The 26,634-nt window shown below is 41.6% G+C and overlaps 1 protein-coding gene across 2 annotated transcripts in view; it reads left to right on the top strand.

Moving 5' to 3' along the window:
* Window positions 1-2,856: 2,856 nt before the first annotated feature.
* Window positions 2,857-26,634, top strand: part of slc24a4b (solute carrier family 24 member 4b) — a 41,786-nt gene continuing 18,008 nt past the window's right edge. For both annotated transcript variants that reach the window (XM_058613578.1, XM_058613577.1), the window contains exons 1-3: window positions 2,857-3,647; window positions 13,411-13,518; window positions 26,018-26,094. In XM_058613578.1, the coding sequence (XP_058469561.1) occupies window positions 3,485-3,647; window positions 13,411-13,518; window positions 26,018-26,094 (348 nt within the window). In that variant the 5' untranslated portion in view covers window positions 2,857-3,484. The remainder of the gene's footprint in view (window positions 3,648-13,410; window positions 13,519-26,017; window positions 26,095-26,634) is intronic.

Below are 26,634 nucleotides of genomic sequence, written 5' to 3'. Positions count from 1 at the left end.
ATGGCGTGCTGTTTCAGCCTTGTCAACCTGTTCCTGTAAATGAATGTAGACAGATATTTTGAACAAGGGAAAGAGGGAAAATACATCCTTGTCTAATTTTTCTTCTTTGTTTCTGCCTGTTTATACTAAAATCCTCAAAATGGAGTAGCACGGATTAAATATCTACGTGTCTTTAGATGAAATTGAGTAGTACTCCACACTATAGTAGGTAATACGTGTGTGTGTTGTTAATATAATAATGTTAGACATTTGGGGAAATACAGTATGATTCGTTGCCTTCTTATAGATTTAGATGAGATGACAGTTACTGTGCTCCACGTTTTGCAAGATGTAAGTTTAAAATTACAGCTGGTAGCGTTAGGTAATTTTAGCTTGTTTCATTAGCTACCTTTAGCTGGTACCATTCACTAGCTTTAGCTGATAGCATTATCTACCTTTAGATGGTACCATTCACTAACTCAGGGTTTCTGTGTCATTATCATGGTTCTGCAGTGCTGGGCTGATGAGCTGACCATTTGAATCAGGTGTGTTGGAGCAGGTAAACATCTAAAACATGCAGGGCAGTGGGTCTCCAGGACTAACTTTAGCTGGTAGAGTTAGTTACCTTTAATAGGTACACTTTGCTACCTTTAGCTGGTACCTTTCACTCACTTTAGCTGGTAGCATTCACTTAGCTGGTACTATTTGCTAGCTTTACCTGTTGCCATGGACTACATTTAGCTTGTTGCATTAGCAGGTACCATTAGCTGGTATTATTTGCTTTTAGCATAGCACAATTTAAGAAACAAAAGGATATACTGGCTGTGGCCAAAGCTAACATCATTTGTAATGTTGGGGAAACTTATCTTAAATGGAGAAATGGTAGCATATTTTTGCCACCATACCACCATACCTCATAAGCACTATACAACTTAAAGAAACCAAAAACATAACCACCCTATAATCTTATTTTAAAGGCTGTTTTTAAAGAATGTGTTCTTTCTATGTCTAAACTGGAAGTGACACGAAATTCTCTCTGAATTTGAAACAGTGTAAATAATGTATATATACAATGTACCAATTGAAATAGATAAACACTAGTAAATAAAATAAATTGACCATTTGGTTTTCCATCAGCACTTAAATGCACCGTGCAAGTCAAAATGATGGAAGCCGAGGCAGGCATTTGTGAAAACCCAGAATTGTAGATCCCATTAATAGGACATTTGTGATCATTTTCTGTCCAATTTAGCACACTGTCATACTCCTGAATATACAACTGATTTTGATTCATGATGGTAATTGTTTGAATTGTGAATGATCAGTGACTGCAGGCCACGTTTTTTAACTGCCACACTAACACAAAGGTGCCCATTACATTATTCTCTCCTCGTATGTACAGCTCTAACAGCTGTTTGTGTGAAGCAATTTTCTGAAGAGCAAAGGCATAAGCCGTCATAATCACGGCACCACAAACCTTTAGGCAATGAGAAATTATTTCATGGTTGTAGATTTTTTTTTTTAGGGGGACACAGGCGTTGATGCCCGTGAGCTGGAAGATCTCTAACCTCAATTATTCAGCATGAAATCAAAAATGAGGAAAACGGGTTACTTGTGGGTCAGGTCTCGGGACCCAGACATATATTAGATTTGGTTTCATAACACAGCAGTAAGGGCTGGGCTAAGAGTGTTTTGTGTTGGGTTATGGTTTGGCTCTTTGCGCAAATCTGTCCTATATGTGCAACGCACAGTTAACGTATAGTCCAACGTCCAGAATGTGCATTGATGGACAACTGTTTTTGAGATCATAGAGGACAGAGAAGACACATATGGAAGACCATTTTGTTCAAAGTCAAACATTTGAGAGGTGGTATAGCACTGTATGAGGAAAGAAAATTCATAAATTTGGGATACAAAAAAATATCTAAATATGACACATGCTTTACTCGCCTATCTCTTAAGTTTGACTTTTTAATGTGAATTTAACTGAATTTTTTTAACTTATATATACATTTTTTTATCTAACAACATGCCTTTCATAATTGACTTTTCACGTCAGTATTGTGACTTTTTATGTCTCATAATTGTGGCTTACAAATAATTGACTTATATATACACAGTATGTATAACTTTTCCTCTCACACTTGACATTTACGTCAGTATTGAAACTTTTTGCTCACAGTTGAACTTTTCTCAAAACTGACTTTTTATCTCATAATTCTCACATTTGCAACATTTGATCTCATCATTTTGACCTTTTATGTTATGTTTTTAATTATGACTATGACTTTTTATCTCTACTAATGACTTTCTATGACTTCTCTTGTCATTATTATGACTTTATATCTCACAATTGTAACTTACTAATAATATTGACCTTTTATTTCATTATGACCTTTCCTCTCACAGCTGATGTTTACGTCAGTATTGTGACTTTCAGGATCTCAGATGTCTTTTTAAATCTCACAACTGCAAGTTTTTATCTCATAATGTTGACCTTTTATGTCATCCCTTTAATTTATGACTTCATCTCATCAGTTCAACTTCATATTTCATTCTTTCATGTCATACTTTGTTTTCTTATAATTATGGCTGTTAATATTAGTAGTAATGTGTGTGGGTTTTTTTATTACCAAGACACACTTTTCATCTTTTTGTCCTCTCACTGACACGGAAACTGGCTCCCATGGACATAGAGAGGTGTGAGAGGGAAGTGTTGTTTCTTTAAAGGCTGCACATGCAGTCCTCGGGAAAGTTAAAGGAGCCCGGTCTCATTGGAGGGAACCGAGGTCTCTCTCTCTCTCTCACTGTCTCTCACTCTCTCGCGCTCTCTCCCTCTCTCTCTTTTCTGCACTGGGGAGGAACGCATGTGGAGGAGGCGCCCTGTGAGTGAGAGAAGAGCAAGCGCGGCACGACTGTTGGCCCGAATTTAACAATTAACCTTGATGAGCACGGATTGGTTTCACTCAACAGGCGCAGGTGCGCGAGGTCCGCGGTACGGCGCAGCTGAGCAGCTCCACGTTAATGAGCGGACGTTGACGCATTTCGTGCCAAACACAGAAACTCCACGGATGCAGAGGAGCTTTGTAGCCGATATTATTACAGTATTTGTTTTCTTCACGGGACAGGATGCAGAGAGCACCGGGAGCCTGTTGTCCGCTGCTCGTCTTCTTGCAGAATCCGTCCCCAGGAGCGTCGCTAAACTGATTTTGATGCCCTACATCTGAATTTGACCGCAGTGTCATTGGCCGGTTCACAGTCCCAGCAGCAGCAGAGAGGCATCTCCTCGGCTCCGGAGACGGGAAGAAGAGAGAAAGTGTCCGCTTCACTACTCTCTCCGTCTGCGCGCTGCACGCAGTGGAATGAGGACCGCGTCCCGGCTCTGCTCCGCGTAAAGGGGAGGCAGTTTCAAGGACGCATAGAAGATAAAAAAGAGTGAGGGGGGGAAGAAAAAGAGAGGAGAGAGTGGGGGAGAAAAAAGTGGCCACCGGCCGAGCAGAGAAGCATGGAGCGGGACGACACGGACACGATGGGCCCGTCTAAAAAGACAATAATTTCCAAGATATTTAAAGTTCGTAAGAGGAGGGAGATGCTTTTCGTTCAGGTGTGTTTCATCTGCTGTGTCCTCTCCGTGGCGTGGGGCATGTCGGTGCTGTTGACCAAGACAGGTGAGTGCATGCATGCGAAAGGGGGGGTGGGGGGGAGAAACTGCTGGGATGCACGGGGGGGCAGAGAGCGAGAGAGGAGATGGAGAGATGGGAGAGCTGAGGAGGACTGTGGAGAAATCTGCAGTGTAATAATCACGCACATGTTCACCAATCCATCCCATCAGGCTTTAATGTCACGGCTATAATGTGATCAAAACAGTGTTTGCGCCTGCACACAGGACGAGTTCCATTTTCGTGTCCATGATACGCATGTGATGCCTCCTGTTGGCTTTCCCCCTCCCTTTAGCTACAGCCTATAGGATAAGTGCATTTAAATTAAATGTAACGGCGCAGCCATCATCCTCATCACACTCATCTGCACATGTTCATGTCCAGACCCGCGATTTTCTCTCTCTCTCTTTCTCTCTTCAATCTCAGTTGCGTCTGTTTGTCTGTATATGCCGCAGTGTGCGCGTCGTGGCGGCAGCGGCGGCGGCAGCACGTTTTTTAATTAGGGAGGCAGGCTCATATAATAATCACGGCGCATGCACGCGCGCGAGCACACACCTCCTCATGTTCCCACATGCGCACACCGATCGAGTAAAACGACCCCAGAACGAACCCAGTCAGTCAGGCAGCTTCTGACATGTTTACGCGTTTGCGCTTCCTCCAAAATGTTTTTTTTTTTTGTTTTTATTCTGGCGCCAGGCGCAGCATCGGTGTCACACACACACACGCACAGGCGCGCGGAGGATCGCTATCTTCTCATCGTTGTCTTCTGGCCCGGGGCATCACACACACGCACACACACATACACACGCCACAGCACACACTGGGTTTTCACACTCGAGTACTGTCACGCTGCTGCTGCTGCTGCTGCTTCCTCATGGTGATCGGGGGATGCCGAATTTTTACGCATTTCTAAGAGGATGCGTAAACAGCGGGGATGCTTTTCGTCTTATGTCGTAATATTCATGACCGAGGTGTGTGTGTGGGGTAAACGATTAGAAATAATGCGTGCGATGATCCCGTGCGCGCGCGCACACACACAGCACACAGGTTTGCACATCTATTCAGGACACTGCATTTACATCCTTAACCCCAACAATAACCTGATAATCCTTAACCACAGTTGTAACCTTGGCCCCAAACTTGACCACTTCCTCCAGAAACGAGGTTGCTGCCTCATTAGGTTTGGAGACCAGGTTTTGGTCTCCATAATACTACGACATGGGCCATGTCCTTCCACGCACGCACGGATAAAATAAAACCTCCCACTGACACGCAGAGCGTCCCACACTCTTAGGTAATCCAACGACCAACCTTGACATTTTGCTGGTGAAGAATGATACATGACACACCACTATATCTATATATATATATATATATATATATATATATATATATATATGGAGCGGGGCTCAAGTAATAAATGGACATCCACTTATAATTATTCATTTTATATAATGTTAAGTTCACTTTAGGTTTACATTATAATTAGTCGCATTTTCAAAGAATACGTGAGAGCAAAATGTGTATTTACGAAGCGAATATCGGGAGTTAGTTCACCAAAAGGAGCAGTAGATGGTGTTAAAGAGTACGTCACCTCCAGAAGGATTACAAAGATGACCCATTATGTAATATGGAGTCTTTTTTCCAGTGCAGCCAAATGCAGGAGTGGGAGGGGCATTTCAGTCACATGGTTTCTGAAGTTGGTATCTATTATTCAATAAAACTAATTACACTGCACTCATTTGCTTTTAATAGGCACACCAACTCAAATTGAAAATATGTGTTTAAAAACAGGCCAAATCTTGTACTTACATTTATTTTTTCAATAACCAGACACTCATGAGATGTTGTAAAGTCCAGTGTGTAACATTCAGGAGGGTTTATTAGCAGTAAGTGACCACAATGGCAAGAAAATTGCCAATTTTTCGTTTTAGTAGCATTTTAGTTTTAACCTTTTACAAACTTTAAGAAAGGGCCTTGCTTTACGGTGGCCACCATCTTGTGCCCCCATGTTCTTACAGCAGCTTCACCATTAGATGATACACAATTACTGTCTAAATCAACTTGCATGGCATTCTTTGGGAGGAGGCATTGTAATGAAATTTTAATTGAGAATGTATGTCATGGGCCACATGATTATTATACAATTAAAGGGAGTGAATATATAAACTGCAAAACTTGAGGTGGGGAAACCTAAGACCATTCAGTCAGTGCAACCATGAATTGTGATCATATTTACTCATTGTGCCTCAGTGCTCAGAATGAATGCAAGGATTTCTATGTGAAACTGTGAAAAGCTCGGTCTTTGCCTCTAAGCCTCAGCCAATGCAGCAGACCCTCATCCATCCATCCTTCCATCCATCCATCCACGCACCACTTAGGCCCTCAGGGCTGGAAGCGGCTGCAAATTCAGCTACTGCCTCACTGTAGATCTCTAACGGACGTATTGGGAGTTTTATTAATAACATTAAAAAAAAAAACCAACAAGAGGCTTAAAAGATTATTATGGCATGATATCATACAGGCCAGTGCAAATCTCTTATCTTCAAAGGCAGGCTGTGGATTCCAAAGTAAGCCTCCTCCCCTTAGTCACTAATGGTTTGCTTTTCTTTTACTTTTTTTTTTTTTTCTTTCTTTTTAAATCAAGTTCACCTGACCCACACAGTGATAGTCACGTGCGGGTGAATTTGACAAATTATTTCTTGTGAAGATTCAAGCTGTGACATGCATTAGAAGAAACCATGAGCAGTTTTGTCTCAGTAAATAGCGGCGTCCTTCTTCTCCTTGTTCGTCTTCCAGCCGTCACAACAGGAGCGAGTATTTGTCACGTCACAGTAACAAACCTGCCATGCGTTATTTGACCGATGGGTCGTGTGTGTGTGTGTGTGTTGTATGGTCCAGATGGATGGGACTTTATGTACTTCTCCAGGGTTACATCTCCATAAAGCGGGGTGGGGCACAGCACATGTTGTCATGCATGCTGATCGTGCTGCGCGTGCTGCGCGTGTGTGCGTGTGTGCGTGTGTGTGTGTGTGTGTGTGTGTGTGTGTGTGAGAGAGTGTGACGGAGCTTCACATGGGAGACGACAGAACAGGTGTCTCTGTGAAGCGGGAAAGAGGGCCGAGCTCTGACAGGTAGCTGCAGCAGGCGGACGGTGATGGCTGGGTGGGGAGTGGGGGTAGATGTGGTGACGGTGGGAGATGGCGCTCGAGATGATTTTTGACGACGGGGGGGGGGTGAATACTCTTACGAGAGTGTCTTCGTAGGCCAGGAAGATTGATGGATGGCTGTCCTTGGTCCGTCTCCTTCCTGTGCTGATTGAGCAGAGCTGCAGCGAGGACATTAACACCTGTGCTGTGCTGTCCACTCTGTGTCGAGCAGAAATGCTATTCGATTATTTGACATTATTTGACTCAATGAAAGAAATAAAGTATCTTGACCTTGGGACGTCTAGTAGACGCTGACTTGAGGGTTACACCAGGTTATCGCCCTCTTATTTTCTCTAAATGTTAAAATCTCTGTCAAGTAAGGTGGAGAAAGGTCAATAGAAACAGTAACATTTTAAAATCAGTTCTAAAATTAACCTCCAGCCAGTGAAGAGCATGAAGAACTGAAGTGGTGACGTGTTCACGCTTAGGGGTGTTTGTTAAAAAGCAAGCAGCCGCGTTTTGAACAAGCTGGGGGCATGACGGAGAAGACGGGTTAAGACCAACATAATGTGCATTACAATAGCCGAGTAGCAGTAGATTGAGGGACCATGTCTGAGATGGAAAAAAGTATATGTTTAACCTTAGTTTTGGATAAGTTCATTAGGTCATCACTTCCACTTCCCTACATCTTCATAGCAATGGAAAGACACATTGTGTTTGTTTATTTTAGCCCCTAAAGGCAGCATAATGTACAGTATAATGAGAAGAGGATTGGGCCAAGAATAGAACCCTGTGGCACCCCTAAGGAGACAGGAGAGCATGAGATGATGAGAGGTCGCCCATCATAACTGAGAAACTTCTGTTGGCCAAATAGAAATGCAGTGCCGTGGATGTGATATTTTAATTCAGCGATAAGGTCCAACAGAACCAGTACAGCAGGGTTTCCCAGCATCTGCACAAAGGAACTTGTGCACCTTAAGAGTGCAGATTCAGTGCTATGTCGTGATCTGAACCCAGATTAGTGTTTTCCTCTAAAAATGCATGTACTGTAGCTGCATTAAAAAAAAAAAAACAAGCTTTTCCAAGACCCTGGAAAGATGAGACGGTTGAGAAACGCGTCTAAACTTGTCCTCACACAAGCAATAAATATTAATTTCAGGTCTAATGTTTACCTAATAAATAGGCCAGTGTCGTCTTCTGCTGCAGAGGAGTGTCACTGTTGCCTTTCTATCATCTCAAACTAGTCGGGCCGTTCTTCTCTGACAACAATGAGGCATTATTCCACCCAGAGAACAGCCACTCACTTTTCATACTAATTCACCGCATGAATATCCCAGTAGATTCAGGCTTCCCTGTAAATCTTTGAGATTTCCTGCCGTCAAACAAGATTTAATCAGGTTTACACAACAGTCGAGTTCTCTGTGCGCACCACAACACTGGTCACTGAACATAATAAGTAATAAGACGATTAATTAAAGTGAGTCAACTGGCAGAAGAAAGTGGCTGAAGCGCGAGCCAACAATGCCTTGCTCACAACAGACTGCGGCCCTCATTTCATGTCCAGCCAGAAGCACCGACAGAACCATGTCCCCTTTTGTTTTTTTTTCCCTTTTTCAGATGCTTGGCAGCAAGAGCAGAATAAACCCAATGCTGCCTGAACACACACACACACACACGTACGTATGCAGAGTTTTTCCTGCTTTGTCTCGACACGGACAGATAAAAGCTAATAGACTGTTGTGGTTGTATAAACGCAGGATTTCATTGCTGCGGTTAAGTGATTCTACACATGACCGCCTCATGTAATTACATTTAGACACTGTTGAGAACAGTTATCAAAGGCAGCACACTAATCTAATCCACTTATGACACCAAGCCGGGTGTCACCAAAGTTTGTCTTTATCAATGTTGCGTGTTTTTGCTTTTCAAGTGGATTTTCGTGCCTCTTAGTCTTGGCTCGCTGTGACCGTGTTCTCCTCAGACATCTTCACCTTTTTAAATGCTCAGTTTTAACGGGCTGGCAGTAAATAACACTTAGAAAGATTACACAATGTGACACATGACTCTGTTATTCCCTTCGACAAGAAAAAATATGATACCAGCCACTTTCCCGTGTCCGTATCCCAAATGAGTTTCAGAAGATTAAATAGTTGCAGACAATTTTTCGCAAAGCCGGACACAAAATCACAATTGTTTGGCGGTAATCAGAGTCTTGTTAGCTTTGACTAATGCAAATAATGACTTCACATAATCAATATGCAATATATGAATTCTAAGCTACAGTGTGAAATTGTGCACACACACCAGGGATGGGCTAAAATCCTGTTAGAATTGTATTTGTTGTGCGCAAATAACAGTTGCTGCTTCAGCCAAACCTATTATACAAGCTCTACTTTATTTTTGTCAATTGGTGTTATAATGTTGGCATGGCCGATTAGTCACCTGTACAGCTTGTAAAAATTGTGCATTCATGGAATTAGCGACACAGCTAAATGCCCCCTCGAAAATGTGCCAAAAGCCCCCTGCAATATTCTCCTGTTGGTATCCACTCTTGTTGTGAGTTGAAACACGTTTAGCTGTGTCCCTCATTCCACAGAAGCACAATCATTTACAAGTTGTACCCCGTTGTAAACGTGACTAATCAGGCTTTCCATAGGATATATAATAAAACACCATTTGGTGTTACTAAAGGGGAGAAACAATTGACTGAAATAACGTCTCCAAATTTCTTCTTTTTCTGAAGGTTTAGTTTTAAAGACGCAGCCTTCACATGCTTCAGATTGTGTGAAGGAATCATGTCATATGTCATTTAATAATCATGATTTTCTTTTCTGGTAAAAAGTGACAGACCTGATTAGACAGATTACGTGTATATATATATATATATATATATATATATATATATATACATACATACATACATACATACATACATACATACATACATATAGGGAGAAAATATAGAAAATTACTAGGGAGAAAATCCCAAGAAAATCAATTTGACAACCAACTCCGGCATGTTGGGCTAAGAGGAGCAGCTCTCAAGATGCATTCAAGGTCCCTGGTAAATCTAATCACTTCTGCCACTGCTGCCTTGAAGTAATAGATGCACCACAAACTGGGCTGTATTTTCAAAGTCTAGTCTCTGACTAAAAACTCAGATTTCTCTCAAGATTTGAGAAGGTGCGAGACTGTAATCTTGGCAGAGGGGGGAGGGGCTGACCAGAGGCCACAGACGAGTGAAACGAAGCCAGTTAGCGAGGAGAGGAACAGGTTGGCACAATGACTGGAGGGGGTTCAGTCTCTTGGATTGGAGAACTGTGGGGAAGCAGCTGCAGTCGCCCTGCGCACAATCTGCCCGTCCAGTGCCTGCTGATCTTCAGGCTGTTTAAAGCATGTAAGACTGAAAGCTGGTTTTTACCGAGGACACTTTCAGTGTCTCGCTGAAACATCGTCAGGTCAACATCGAAAAATGAAAGTCAAACTTGTGTGTTTATAGAAAAACCAGATGGAGCTTTACCACAGGAGATATGAAAATATCAAACACGATACTATAACGCAAAGATGAATGTTTTTAAACATTTATGCATTGCATTTTAAATTGGCGTAGCACATGGACCATTCAAAAATGGGTTTAATTGCGTTGATTTCAATTTGAAAGTGGTTAATTTTTTTAGTCCTTGCATTAAGGTGAAAAGTAAAGCTTTGATTTCTTTTTTTTAAATGGAGAACTTGAACTAAAAACGACCTGGATCCTCCTCCACGCTTTCAACTCTGGGGGGGGAAATATTATTTTCGCATCTGAAGTGAATAAAAGAATAGCAACCCTCCAAATATCTCTTGTGTTTCTCATGCAATATTATGATGCAACTGACTGTAAGAAATCGTATCAGTGTTGCTGTTGCATCTGTGTGACAGGAACAGCGAGGGGCACAGAAGTTTGTCTGTTGCCATTTTAAGGACAACGTTTCTGTATCTCTGCCGTGTTTCCCTCAGAACGTCACCCTCTTAAACCCTCTTTTGTTTTGGTTTTCTAACCTACAGCTGTTTTATGAGTGAACACACTCAGACAGGCAAACTGTACACTGACCTGTTTATCACCCAATGACAAACTGACACAGTTTAATAATGAGCCGGTGAAGACGGTGAAGCTTTTAGTGGCCGAACGGTCGCGTATTAACCTGGTTTGATGCTAAAAGGTGTGTGTGTGTGTGTGTGTGTGTGTGTGTGTGTGTGTGTGTGTGTGTGTGTGTGTGTGTGTGTGTGTGTGTGTGTGTGTGTGTGTGTGTGTGTGTGTGTGTGTGTGTGTGTGTGTGTGTGTGTGTGTGTGTGTGTGTGTGTGTGTGGCCTTTTTTTAATAGGGGTCTAATTCACTTCAAATGAAGCCTGAAACTATTTGAATAATTGGCCAGTTGATTAATAAATAATCACTTATTTAGATCTATTAATCATGCGAGTCATTTGAGACAGATTTGACTAATTCACTAGTTTAATCTCCCCACATGGGATTGTTTGTTTTTTTGTTGTCTTTTATCTTCTGTGATCAGACTGAATATCTTTGGCTGTTTGGACAAGAAAATGTCATTATCTGACACAATCCTGGACTTTATTAAATTGACATTTTTACAATGTTGTTTTGGCAGTGTTTTGCTGCAACCATTTAAAAAAAAAACAACATTTGTTTATCAATTCATGTAACAAGCTATTTTTTCATTTTTGTTACACGGATGAACAATATTATCGGCAGATATTGGCTATAAAATGTTTTATCGGATGTCGGCAGACACGTCAAGATCTGCCGATATGACTCATGACTACAACAGTAGGCTTAATAGGCTGCTACCTTGTTGACTTGTGTGCTTAAATTATTGATTTTATATAAGAATAAAGAAAATTAGTAGGCACAGGGAATGTGAATGTGTGTACATGAAGAATATATATATATATATATACGCACGCACACACACACACACGCACACGCACACGCACACAGCGATATATTGACTTATGCGATATTGGCCATTACCATTTTTCCTGCCATGACACATTTTGCCTATTAGATAACAACAGAATTTGTCTTGTAATCACACACATACAGTTTATATTCAAAACACATTTGCTGGTTTCCTGACCTTTTCTTTTAGGTGAGACTCGGGCCTTTGTTTGAACAGCAGCTCAAATCATGTTTGTAAGCATATCTGATCAGAATCTGATCTTCCTGACCTTCCTGATCAGATCTGAATTGCGTGTGTCCATATTGATATTGTCTAGTCCGGATTTATACAAGTAGTCTAAAGATAATAAAGAATATGGATTTATTAATATAATATGGATTCACTGTGTCGATCTCAACTTAACTTCCTTCTCTTTGGATCTACGTCAATACTTTGAAATCTATATGAGCGAACGAGACGTTCATATTGAAACGGATCTGTAAACATCTGATCGTAATCTGAGTTTAAACCACCCCCATATGTGGTTTATGTGGATGTTTGTTTTTTTTTTTGTTTGTTTTTTTTTTCTTCCAGTAGGGGATTTAGTAGTCCAAGTACCTAGACTGCCAACAAATCAAACTAGATACAAACTGGATTACCTTATAAATCCGATTTATCAGCAGTTCAAACAAAGCCTGAGTGAAGACGCGGTCAAAGTAGCTGCAGTGAGGTGTAACAATACTTCATTCTATGTTTATTGATTGGTTCATCTCTGTTTTATGAGCGTTTATTCAGTGAAAGCTTTGTTTTTCTACATAGTGTATATATCCTATTGTAATGCTAGTGTTGATCAGCAAATGTTCCTGGATGTCAGGACATGTAAATGTGTTTTCTAAGGCAAATTTACTGCAAAGCCACGGAAGTAATTGGTGTGCAGAGACTGTGTGTGTGTGTGTGTGATTTAGGAGACGTTCACATGGTCAGCGATGAGATGTTTACAAAAACCGAAATCATGTGAGCTTTAGAAAGTCTTTTACAGCCACTCTGAAACCTGCAATTACAGTCAGACAAGGAGCGCAGGGGCTTTGATAAATAACTCGAGTGTATTAGAGGGAAACACAAGCCATCACTCTGCGCTGTATTCCCTTATGAGCTGCTCATAACTGTATACACATACACACACAACAGCACTGTTTCATCATCCTGTAGGAAGTTAACGCTAATGTGAAGATTTCAAATAAAGAAGCAAACGACAAAAAAACACAACTTTTTTTTTTTTTTTTTTTTTTTTTTACATAATTTATTTTTGGACTGACTAATGTTTTTTTTTAGTTTTCGCATTATCAAGGCTTAAGAGCGGTTACATGAGAAATGAAACCTCCTCCCACTCCCATGCTTTCCAAAACCTAATGGCCCCGGCATCTGTGTTTTTATGTTGTCGCTGTAGCCACGTGAGAATGTCACACACGTCAGTTCATAAATGGCAACTTTGAGGGATTACGGGGGAACGCGGGCTCGTCCGGATAAATTACCCTTGTTGCGTTTTTTTTTTTTGTTTTTTTGGGGGGGTGTCATGAAAACATTCCGAGTAACAGCGTCCGTGTGAATGCTTGTATGTAAATTTGAAGCATTAATTCCAACTGTGTGCTCGAGGTTTATGTGATGATTAAAAGCTTGTTTCTGTTGCAGGTCATGGGATGGTGGTGGAGGGACAGCCCAACCTGGAACACTGGGGGAGACGGCTGATGGCCTCGGTGTCCGATAACGACACAGAGCCGAAGAACTGTTCAGAGCCAGGTACGTGACGCTGTCCCGAAATTAGGGATGGGGAAAATACCACTTTCCTTATTTTTGTGACCTATACCGATATCACAAACTCGTTTTAGACCATTTATGAACGTATGAAACTGTTAACAAGTCTCATTTCAAAGACATAATTATCCAGTCTCACAAATATTGTTAATAAAAAACAGCCCAAACATGACTCAGCTAAAATAGTTTAACATAAATGTTTACAGTATGTGCATAGTGAAGCATGGAATATAGAATATTTGGATGGTATCGGATTCTACATCTGTACGATTTTCACCTGTATTGGACCGACACAGATTCCCATCCCTAGTTATCCCTGTAATTTCTAATCTGAATGAGTTGAATCAGATTGAAGAAAACCTGCACACAAAAACAAAAACGAGTGCCACTACATTGCTATTACTAAGAAAAAGACTATTTTTACGGATTTAGATTTTTGTCGTTGGACAAATTTACAGAAATGTTTCATGTCCTTCATCCGTTACCATATTCAGATTATTTTCTTCAAATTCAGAAGCTTCCTTAACTTCCTGTTAACTGCTTTCACACTGTAAATCAACAGTTTTTGACATGGACCACCTCTTTTCATCATTCCTAATGTATAGTCCTTTGTTTTGGACTTTTTTGGGTTTCAAGTGTTTTTTTGTGAAGACATCAGTGTCTTTGATCCTGTTGGACTGAAGGTTTAGTCTCATTTGACCATTTAATCATCAATATTCTGACTTATGATGTTGTAATATTAACTGCTTGTAAAGATCTGCACCATCGCCTGTTTTCTCTCTTTTACAAAAACCTTCACACCTACGGTGCAAATATTGATGAGCAGGAGAATTTGTTTTATCCCTGGAATCGATCGTTTTGTGAGAGCAGGTAAGTAATTGCTCAACTGGCATTTGAGAGACATTTTGGAGGGCAGGGAGAAAGATGTATTACATCGTGGTGAAACAACAGAATTATTACCTAAAGCTACAATGATTTGTGGCATTTCGTCCTCATGATCTATTAAAAACGTGACTTTAAAAAAACACGTAGACCAAAGACATGGTTCCAAGTCCTAAACCAAGTTTTGGCAGTGATCTCTGCAAGAGACGCAGTGTTTGGTCATTCCGAGTGTGTCCCCTGAGTTCCAGGGGAGTAGGAACACATTGCAGAAGCTCAGTGTGTTTACTCATGCGCATTGATTAATAACCGCTGGATTTTTTTCCGACTCGGTTTAAATCACTGGTGATGTAATAAGCTCTGAAACGGCTATTTAGAAAGGAGCCAATTATTGATCGTTTTCACTTTAGAACAATTAAAGGCCAACAGATACCAGACCGTCTGACGGCTCCGCTGACACTGCTGACATCTGGATGGCTTGATGTGGATTATGAAAAAACAACACATATCAAAACTCTACAGTATATGTTCTGGTGGCAGCGGTGACGACCTGTCTCGATCCTTCATGTCTGTCACTTGAAGTGCCTCAGTCTAAGTCTGGTTGTCGGGTGTTTTTCACACCAGAACGTCCAGACCAAGGTTCACGCGGCTGTGACATATTTATTTATATATATATATATATATATATATATATATATATATCTATATCTCAACATATGATGATTAAATGAAAAGTTTTCTCAAACTGTGGTACGTGGACCATCATTGGTACGCGAGCTTCCTCTGGTGGTATTTGGAGGAAAATCAGAAATACTGTTGGAGTGGAGCTGAGGGAATTTTGACCTACCTGCGGACGTAGAAAATTAAACATAACAAAACAATAAGAATACATTAAAAAAATAACTCTCCAATTTTGCTCTATCAGTGTCTGAAGTATATGTGAGGAAGAGGAGGATGATGAGGGAGCAAATGATTACCATTTCTGGACAATGCGCTGCATGTCAAGATGGTTTACTCTCACTTATTTTTTCACACCATAGTAAACGGGGGAGTTGTCATTTCTAATCCGAATGATTTTGATCAGATTGAAGGAAACTTGCACATGAAACACAAAGCGAGTGCCTACTATATTTCTACTACTAATACTATTTTTATGGAGTTTGCTTTTTGTCGAATTTAACATTTACAAATCAATGTAATCTCCTTCATCCGGTACCGCATTTAGATTATTTTTCAAATTCAGAGGCTGCCTTCACTTGACCTCCAAAAAAGTGCTTTCACACTGCAAATCAACAATTTTGGACATGGACGAGCTCTTTTCATCATCCCATTGTATGGTCCTTGGTTTTGGACTGAGGTGTTGAAGCCTCCTATTTAGGTTTCGACCAAACTGAGAAGTGTTTTTCATGGTTCAGTCTCTGTGATCGTGTCTGAATGTTTAGTCTCATTTGTCCAGATCTGAACCGTCACCTGCTTTCTCTCTTTCTCACTTCACACCCCGGAATCAATATGGTTTTGTGTGAGAGCAGGTTCGTAATTGCTCATCTGGCATTTGAGAGACACTTTGGAAAAAAAAAGTTTTCTTTTTGTATCACCGCGAGCCGACGAGGCAGCGAGAACTGCTGATTTTCACTTCATTACTGTTCACAGCGAGCGGCGGCAGAATCCCGCGGATTAGTGAATCTGCAGTTTTTATAAATAAACGAGCCACAAACACCGTCTCACTGACATTGAAGGGGGAAAAAAATTCTGCATTGTGACCGTTTGAATGTGAACTTTCCCCCCCAACCGAGTCCCAGTGGGTTTCGACTGAACTGAATGCCAAATGGCAAGATTATGTGTTGGAAGTTTTTCCTCCTAATCCTCCAGGATTACTTTTTTTCTTTTTTCTTTTTTTCCCCCCTCCCTCACTCCCTCTCTTTCAAAAGTCTACAGCAGTGGAGGCACCGTGCACACTGTACTTCACATTCCAAACGTTTCTTTATTTATTCTGGCTCGGCTCATGTGACTCTCTGTTCTCTTCTGGGGCTCGGTCTTGTGAATAATCCGGCACGAGCTGCCGACTTTAGGAGTAACGTAGAATTTTAAAAACAACACTCTTGACAAGTTTGTTGTGAGATGTGACCCGCCTCCAGCCCGTTAGTCGCAGCCAACGCCGCATCGCCGCCCGCGAACAGTACTCTTATTGATCAACTTTCCAGCATGAATGTTTAAAATGAATGAAAGCAAAGTGCTCGCAGTCAGAATCAATTATACACTCCCGTTTGTTTGTCTGCCAAAAGTCTTCTCTAGAAAACCACGGAACGGATTTCTGTGAAATTTTTTGCAGCGGGTCGGACGTGATGACCGCGGGAAGAATCCATTAGATGTGATTAAATGGGGCTGATCTAGGATTTTCTTTACCCCCCCTCTTAACTTTCTTTTTTGAGGTTAAGGCACTTTCCAAGCTCCCTTTTTAGTGGTCACTAAAAATGTTAAAAAGAAAACTAGGGTGTTTCTAGGGCGATGAGCTTCTTTTATTCATCTACACGTTCCTTGTGAAAGCGCTGGTTTGTTTACAATTTAGCGACAGGCCGTGAGGCACAAAATAATAATACTAATGTTGAGTAACTGTTTGAAATGACTGCACAAAAGATGGAAAGTAAAAGGGTTTGTAATCTTGGATTAAAATCAACCAAAATAATACATTTTTTTAGGCTGCTTTGTACAGACTTCCAGGTGAGTGAAGCATAGAAACTGAAAGCAGAGTTCCCAGACGGTTCGGTTGACTTAACTAAGTTGATTTGTATAACCCTAGAAATATAGGCGTGGAAATACATTAAGAAACTCCCAGAATAAAAGCAAGACATTCAAATGAAAATGCACATTGAAATCCTAAGAGATTAAAGTGTGACTTGCTAGTAAAAGTGCATTTAAAAGACAGGAATGAATTGATAACTACGAGGATTATTTGAGAATTTAAGAAAAAGCTGCAGTAAACGATGATTTCAGGCCTGATTTTTTCTTTTTTTTTCTTTTTTATTAACAGACCTCAGGTTTTCAGGAAGTTTGTTCCACAGGTGACTGAAGGAGCAGAATAATAACTGTTTGGGAAACGCACAGTAAACCCGTCCCTGATGATATTAGGGCTCTATACACAGACACGGGAAACGTGCTAACATCTCCCCGTTCACATCGCAGACCACAATCTCAATTCCAACCAAATCTGCTCCTGGAAATGGAAAAAGGTGCGATCACCTCTTTTGGAGGGCTTGTAAATAGTTAGACTTCAACGAAAAACGGTTTTCTGTCTAACTTCTCCCCTAGTTCACCCTGCATGATTGTAGTTATGCAGTCGTTTTGTGCTATCGGGGAAAATGTCAAGAAGTTGCACGTCAAAGCCTGTGGTTATAACATGTGGTTGTTACGGTAATTCCACTCGTGTTGTTTCAGGAAGCCGGAGAACCACAACTTTGTCATGTGTTTTTTTTTTTTTTTTCACGGGTCGAGAGACAAAGAAGCATTGAGAGACTCAAAACAAAATTGTGTACAACTGCAGTGTTTTTCTGAATAAATTGTAAATAACTGCCAGATATTGGAAGTTATTCTGGAGAAATGGGCAAAAAGCACTTAGTTACGGAACATTTTTGAGGGTTAGGTGTTACAGGGTTAAGATGAGATCCATGGAAGTTGCGACATAGTGTGAAGCCAGTCGAAAACTTGCTGAAAAGTTATATAATAGAATATAATATAGAGTGTTTTATTTGTTTGTTTTAATGCTGAGTGTGTGCAGCGTCTGAAGCTCTGGTTTAATTAGGCTGTCGTCCCTCATCATTATGTCTTCTCTGGTTTCATAGGGTGTTAATGTTCTTTTGCTCGTCGTGAGACTTGTGCCTGTCTTCACTGCCCTCTTTTATTGGCTGGTACCTTTTTATTTATATTTTTGTTCCGGGTTTAATAGAATAGAACTTTATTTGTCTGACACCAAGGGGTGACAAATCTTTCTTTGACAGGGCTCAACATAGCCGATATTACGATACTACTACGTACGATATTAAGAAAGCGTGATGCGCTTATGTTGTTGAACGTTGGCGATGATGTGGCTCTAAATGCTGCTAGTGTGAGTCGTGTAGAGCTGATTTGAAACCAACCTACGTTGATGTAATGGTTAGCCTTTACAGTAGTTGACAAAACAGTCGTCTCTTTGTCTGCGGCAGCTCGCTCGTCTTCTGACCGTGACGTAAAGTGTGACCACATTACACCGGCTTCCTCTTCGGTTCAGGATTGATTTTTTTTAAGGTTTTTAAATGGGCTGGCCTCAACTTATTTATGCGATCTGCTACAGCTCCAAACACCCGGCGGCAGTTATGAGATGCTCAGACCAGTTGCTCTGGTCTGAGCTGATGTTAACACTGTGTGGCCTGTGTAACGACAACAACAGCGACAACAAAACAACCCGGAATAGCATGCGGCTTTGAGGAAAAAGACTGCAGATCAGTCACTTTAGTAAGGACGTGAAATAAAGAAGCTGCAGCTGCGGGGAGAAATAATAATAATAATAATAATAATAATAATAATGCACAAACAGTCTGTCTGAAACAGAGAAGGCAACTAAAGTGAAGCTCCTGCACACGTTCATAAAGCACCTTTTCTTTAAATGAATTTATTTATTGATAGAAGTTGCTTTACCGTACACATTACGTAATTATGGACTTTGTTTAAAGGTTAAAACCCATGATAAAAGTGTTTTAATCCCAACTAACTATTGAACTCCTGTGAATAATCACAGTAAAGATGAGGTCAAATTGACAGCCCTAGTATTTCTATACATGTGCATTTTAACTTTGTATTTGATACATTTTATTTCATTCACTGTGCCGCTCTGCTTCAACGACTGGAGACTATTATTAACCATCACATACAAAGCTTCTTGAGTCATGCCACCCCTTAAGATATGTTTCCCCTGCAGCAATCCAATGACAAATGGAAAAAGCACTTTTACTTCTTCACCCCAGCGTTTGTACGTGCGCAGTGACTCTGGAGCAAAATGTGATGGCTGTGTAGATTTTATTATTAGCTATTCCAGGCCAGCGTGAGGAAGACGATCAGCGGCGCGTTTGCTGAGAAAAGGTTTACTCAGGGACACGGCATATTAGATTATATTCTCTCGGCGCGTATGTGTTCTATTCTCATATGGAACCCACTGACGCCAGCTGTGCAGCACAGGAAATTGGCAAAGGGGCACATGGCATAGTGGCTAATGGTCTGTAGGAGGCATCATTTGCCTTCAATAAAGATGCTGCTAATACCATATGTTGAGAACTCCCACATGTGAGGCGTAATTGACTTGACAGAAGTGGCAGATGAGTGAAAAAGTGCACATGAGCCACAGAAGGGTTTTCTTTTGTGCGGTGCATTGATCATACGTGACTGCTGTGGATCTTTAGATAACTGTGCTATTGATCTGGACATGTGAGGCGAGATTTAGGCAAAGTGTGGGGGGGTTTTTGGCCGATGCCGGAGTTACTATCTGGGGGGGAACCAAGGCAAGAGAATCTGCCTTGGTGCACGCTGGCAGCTTGACTCATCATGCTGCCAGCGTGCAGCGGGGGCTGCAGGTTGGTCAACTCCAGGGAAACACCAGAAGGAGGCTTTTTAAAAGGGAATTACACAAGCGGGGGGGATTATGCTCTGGTGCATAATGGAAACTGACCTCACTTTGCTTCTCGCTTGCATGCCAACAGTGGAAACAATGCAGCGTAGAGAGAGCGAGCACGAGGACCTGCACAGAGCACTCTCTCCCGAGCTGTGCGGTTCAAACATGCCTGACCTCTTTATTCTGTACTGTACACGCTCACATTCATTCTGTCCAGTTTAGATTAACAGCCTTGTTTCCCTCCTCGTAACTTGCTTTTGGTTGCCTATTGAAGTGTGTGTGTGTGTGTATAGATAGATAGATAGATAGATAGATATTAGAGCTGGGGTGAGAAAGCACATTGTCACGGTTTAGCGTATTGTCGCAGCACAGCTCGCTTCGCTTTGATGCTGCAGATACTCTCCTCCCTGAGGGAGACGCTCACCTATTTCTCCTGTACACAAGTGAATGCATATGCTTCACAGTGGTGTCCCAGTTACGGTGTTGAACCAGCTCCACAAAATGGGCTGACTATACACACACACACACACACACACACACACACACACACACACACACACACACACACACACACACACACAGTCACGTGTGAGCTTATGCTAAAATTATATGGAGAATTGGTGCGCAGGTGATATCACATGTTCCACAGTGCTCATGTGCACTGTTGTGCATGTGACGTGTGAACATGTGAAACTGTTGAGCCATAACTTAAACCCTGCATGTGCTCCTAATTCATTTCTGTGTGGCCTAAAGATTTTCTGGGGAAAGCAACTTGTGATGTCGGCCCAGTGTCGGTCACAGTTGAGTCTCCACGCTTATAGTGAATTATCTAATAGGCGACTAAAGAGCCAGGAAGAACCACTCATTCATCCCTCAAGAGTCTCCAGATTACCGTACTGACGTGTCAACTGGTTTGTGTGTCGTTGTTGTGACAGGAGGTAGCACCAGGCGCTCTGCCAAAACATGCCGCTCACATCGTCATCATCACCATCATCATATCGTCATTTATTTGTTTAATAAATGACGTCAGTGTGTTTGCATGACTTCACCCGTGACAGACGTCCACTGTGCGAGTGCCGGGGCAAAGACTGGTCCACAGATTTGTGCCGTCACTGTCGTCTGACCGGGGGGACAACGGAAGGCAGACACTGAGCTCCATTATGTAACGTCACAGCACAATATCATCAGATATTATCAGATTATGGAATCCTAATTGCACAAATGTAAAGAATGGCCTGCGTAAATGCCTCATGCAGCATAATAACTTAAGGTTATGTTGAGGGGTTATGTGATGCTTCCTATTTTTTTTTTTAACACAGTGGTTTCTCTTTTTTTGCCGAGTACCACTCGAGGAAAATATTGAGATCTCGAAGTAACTCCATTATCACCGACGTTAAAATGCAGTGGTGCAAATAGTTTGAGCAAAGTGGGCTACAGACTTTTCACAGGATTTAAAAAAAAGGATAATTTGCTCTCTCATCATCCTCCTCTTCCTCACATATACTTCACACACTGGTAGAGTGAAATTAGATTGAGATGGACCAAGCGATAAGGTGACTCTTATTATTTAAATGATCATTATTTGTTTTATTTCCTCCGCACTCTGGTCCACTCTGATCACATACCCTGGTAAATACAGTAGAACTGTATTTCTGATTCACAGTTTGAGAACCGTGGCATTGACAAATCCAAACTTTATTCTCGTGTTTTCTAAAGAGCTGCTTAGAAAGCGTTTCTACAACCACATGCCTAATGTTTTAAATGAGGTGAAAAAGTGAACTGAGAATAATCTGCAATGCTGAGGTTAACACAATCCCTACCGTCTATAACTTTGCACTGCATCGCGCTGTTGCTGACAATCAGTCGCCCGTGAACAGAGTTTAAACGGTTAACGCGAAGTTAAAAAACGGCACCGTTCTTCACAAAACTTCTCGTGAGGACTCGGCGTGGACTTGTAATTATTTCTGGGGTTGTCTGGACGAGGAGGTGTCGTGTTCGTGGAGAGGGAATTGTCGCCAGTAATTTCTGTCACAGGCGGCACAATCAGGTGTCCAAACAGCGAATGTGAGGTGTATTTATAGATTAGTCGCTTAGCTTCTGAAAAGGACTTCTAATTTCTTTCTCTCTGCCAGTCCAGACGTCCTTTTGTTCACACTCTCGCTGCCTCCAAAGAGACCGCAGTCGTATTCAAACGCAGGAGCAGCAAGTTTAGTTGAATCTTTCTAGGATATGTGCATTTACATAACCTTTGTTCAGCAGACCTCAGTGTGTGTGTGTGTGTGTGTGTGTGTGTGTGTGTGTGTATATATATGTGTATATATATATATATATATGTATATATATATATATATATATCTCTCTTTTCTTCTCAGAGCAGTTTGCTTGGCTCAGTCGAATCTCTGGCCTTATTAAGCCAAACTGGCAGAGTCTTTATTGTTTGTTAAATTACAGCTGCAGCTGTTTTCAAACTATCAATTATGTACAACTTGTCCCCAGTCGGTGCTAATGTGTGAGGCAAACATTTTAAATATTTAAGACATAATTACGCAGGACATAAAGGTTTAAGTTAACCCCTCTGAAACGACTGAAATGTGTGTTTTGATGATCATTTCGTCAGCAAAAAATAAAAACCCTTAGCTGTCCCTGTATCCTGTATGTATCTCCTACTCAAAGATGTACTGTGCAGATGTTTCGTAATTACTTGCTTGATAAATTATAAACTAGTTTGAAACATAAATATTGGAATAACTTCTTATTCATCACGCTGCGTCTTTCTTTATTTATTCGGTCTCTGTACAAAAATTGACATTTGATTCAACTTGGCTACGTATTATTTATGATTCTATTCATGGGCCTCATTTGAGATGCATCACTTAAGCAATCTGGCCGTTGCCCCGCGATTCACGTGTGTGTGTGTGTGTGTGTGTGTACATGCTGTCCTGTCCTTGTGTGGGAAATGGCTGTGGAGGCGCGATCATGTCCGGTTTGACCTCCACAGCGAGGGAGACATGGACGGTGTCTGGCTGAGTGTTTACAGAGAAACCGGGAGGTGACCCCCAGTCTGCCCGCCCGTCATCCCTCTGCTGTCCCTGCGTGTGCCGGTGCCCTTTAAACACCTTTCGCGGGCGCCTATTTTTAACACGCACTCAGCCAGAGCCGATGTATATTGTAGCACATGGGGGCTAAACAAGTAACTAAAGAACATGGGTGGCTGCGGCATTAAATTAATAATTAATGAAAGCCTCACAAGGCTGGAGAGGGAACACCGTGGCAGAAGGTAAACAGTTTAAGGAGGAAATTCAAACTCAATAGCTTGTCGGGTTTTCCTTTCCCGGTGTTTAACAGGCAACCTTGTGCTGCTGGAATAAAATATGGGTGCGTTGTTTATATTGGTAGGAGTTTGGCCTCCTCCCATTGGCATCAGTTTGTTTTCACTCACCTCTGAGGGCACAGCTGACAAATCCTGTAATTGATTGCCCCTTCGCTTGAGGCCGTCGGGTTTCTGACACATTAAATTCAGCACGTAAACCTGTCAGAATCGAAATGAGCTAAAGCCGCTTGACACCGTCGATGCTCTCAATGTCATCCAGGTGCTCTTCAGTCTCTGGGTATGTTGTATGACATTATTGTTTGTACACTAAAGTTTGTGTTAGGTCCACTCATTAACTCGGGTGTGTTGCCGAAATTTCTCTGAAATCCCAAGACGGCATTGGCGTTTCCTTCGTTCAAAGTTTACCACGTTGCTGTTTGTGACGCAAGCGAGTGCAATCCAGGAGGCCCGCGTTTGATAAAGTGGACTTGGACTACATCCTGTGGAATATTTGATTTGCCTGTGCAGTCTTCCGAGCGCTGCTGACTCAGTCATGTGTGCACATGCCACTGAATGCCACAAAAACAGACGCTGCCGAGGGTTCAGACAGATGCAGCGGAGAAGTCTCAGGTGAGTACTGTTCCACTTCACGAGCCCATATGTGACGAGACCCCAAAAGAGCATTAAAAAGTGCGACAGAAGAGTCGTCCTGTTGAATTAAGACAAGCTTTTTTGCATTCTAGAAGGTGCAAAATTACCATTTCAGAATGGGTTATCAGTGTGTGAAGTCAACTGACTTCACTGAGATTTAAAAGACATGGTTGACGCATACAATGCATGACTAACTCACCTCACCACGGGGTCAGTCATTTATTGTTTTGTTTATCTCATTGTTAATGAAGTCCTTTCAGAAAACAACAATGCTTTGGGTTTTCCCTACAATGTGGAACAAAAGCGTTCAGTCAGTCCACCAGTCACTCCTGTCCTTTCTGCTCTCTCCTAGAAACCATGAACATGTATTGTCATGGTCTTCCGAGGAAAAATCCCAGCGACCTTGATAATTCTCAGAACGGCTAGTGCTGCTACATGAAATGTCAGTCTTCATTTCTCACTCTTGTTCAAAATGAAATGTCTTGATGGTTCTGTGTTATTGAAATCAATGTTTTTCATTTCACTCTTCAGGTCAAATTTTTGTTGTCAGCTATTTTGGTTCCGGACCAAATAGCTGCCAAACTGCATCAGCCTCTGCTGTTTGATGTTAATTGGAAAATGTTAACGTGCTAATATGCTAAACTAAGCTCAATGCTCTGCTTAAAGTCAAAAATAGCTTACCCTGGCTGCTTTATAAGGCTAACTGTAACTTAAATGTAGTTGACCCTAACATAAATAACATGCTTGTGACAAAGGAAGATGACATTTGAGGCTTTAACACAGGTTTTCAAAAGAGGAAGTTCACACATGACGACTGTAACCAGGACAATATTAGCCGTCAAACTGCATCAGCCTCTGCTGTTGGATGCTAATTGGAAAATGTTAGCGTGCTAATATGCTAAACTAAGCTCAATGCTCTGCTTAAAGTCTCAAATAGCTTACCCTGGCTGCTTTATAAGGCTAACTGTAACTTAAATGTAGTTGACGCTTACATAAATAACATGCTTGTGACAAAGGAAGATGACATTTGAGGCTTTAACACAGGTTTTCAAAAGAGGAATTTCACACATGACGACTGTAACCAAGACAATATTAGCCGTCGGTCACACTTTTAGCATCTACTTTTAGCAAAATGGGAACAGTGTTTACTTTTGGAAAAAAGACCGGAAACTCATTATTGAGACCACTAATTGCACATTAAGATGTTTACTGATGTTACATGGCTTATTTTCCTATAAACTTTTCTTCAAACTCATTCTTTTGCCCCCCTGGTGGCTAACTGCGATGTCACTTTTTCAAACTGGAACTCGACATCCGTTTTTATATACAGTCTATGATTCCTACAGAAACCAGGCTTCAGTCTCCAGCCAGGTGCAATAAAATAACTGTGCTCCCAGAGATCGCAGCCATATGTTGGTACCACAGTCACACTGTGTTCCAGCTACAGCGCTGGGTGATGGATGAAGAGTCCTCAGCATGGGACGGTTTCTGCGTGCTTGCTTTTAATTCTGTACGACTCCAGGCTCTTAATATAGCCACCGCGTCTCAGTTTTTGAGACATGATGTTGCATTTTTTTCCCCCTCTTTCTTCCATGAATAGTTGTGAAGTCATCGGTTGTTGGGTAGTGTGACATACTGCAGGTCCGCATATGGATTCCGAGTAAATACTTTGAACCATTTTCTTTGTGGAAAAACCAAAGCTCCTGATGATGCCTCACTTCAGATGACGATCACAGTCTGCTGTTTGGCTCTCATGTCCTATTTCTAGGGTAACAAGAAAGTATTGCTGTATTAAATAATCTAAAGGGAAAGAGATATCAGAGAATGAATAACTGCCACAGCTGCCACCAGTGCATGAGTTGAGTAAACAGGACATCCTAACTCGTCATTCATAATGAAGTCGCACAGTCCTCTTGGGGTAGGACGGGAACATGTACCTCACTGTCATGTACCTGATGTGTGCTGACCATGACATTTCTGTTTCTGTTGTGTTTTTTTTTTTTCTTCAGCAATACATGAGTTCCCTGGAGATCTTTTCACCAACAAGGAACGGAAGACCGGGGCCGTTATGCTGCACATTGTGGCGGTAAGAGGACTTGAAGTTGGATGAAAGTCACTTGGGTCTTTTCTGGGTCGTCGAGCCCGAAAGATGGCGATGTCATGGCAATGTATCTCCCGCTTTATCCTCCACATGAGGGTCGCTGGTGCCAATCCCAGCTGACATGGGGCGAAAGGCGGGGTACAGCCTGGACAGGACACCAGTCCATCACAGCACAACACCACTTTTTCATATTTCTAATCTCATTCAAAACAACAACCAGCTCCCATTTCACTGGTCTCACTTAGTGAGATGTTACAAGAGGAAAAGATTGACAAGGGAATAAATAATTTACGACATCAAAAAGGCGGAGTGACTAAGCCTCCTCACATGTGATAGAAACCAGGATGAAGTGTCATTTGTGGAACTGCATATTATGATAGATCAGCCTGATGGGATTTTGAATGTGGCGTTGTTTTAAAATGATGATGGTTTCTTCGAGGAGAGCTCCGACTCTAAGTGAATGCTGAAAGCTTCATAAATAAGGTGGTGCTTCTCTATGGTGGGAGTATTTTTAGTCACTGTTGT

This window comes from Solea solea, chromosome 17, assembly GCF_958295425.1.
Source record: "Solea solea chromosome 17, fSolSol10.1, whole genome shotgun sequence".
In the NCBI taxonomy this organism is placed as follows: Eukaryota; Metazoa; Chordata; class Actinopteri; order Pleuronectiformes; family Soleidae; genus Solea; species Solea solea.
This window is presented reverse-complemented; position numbering and strand designations above follow the sequence as displayed.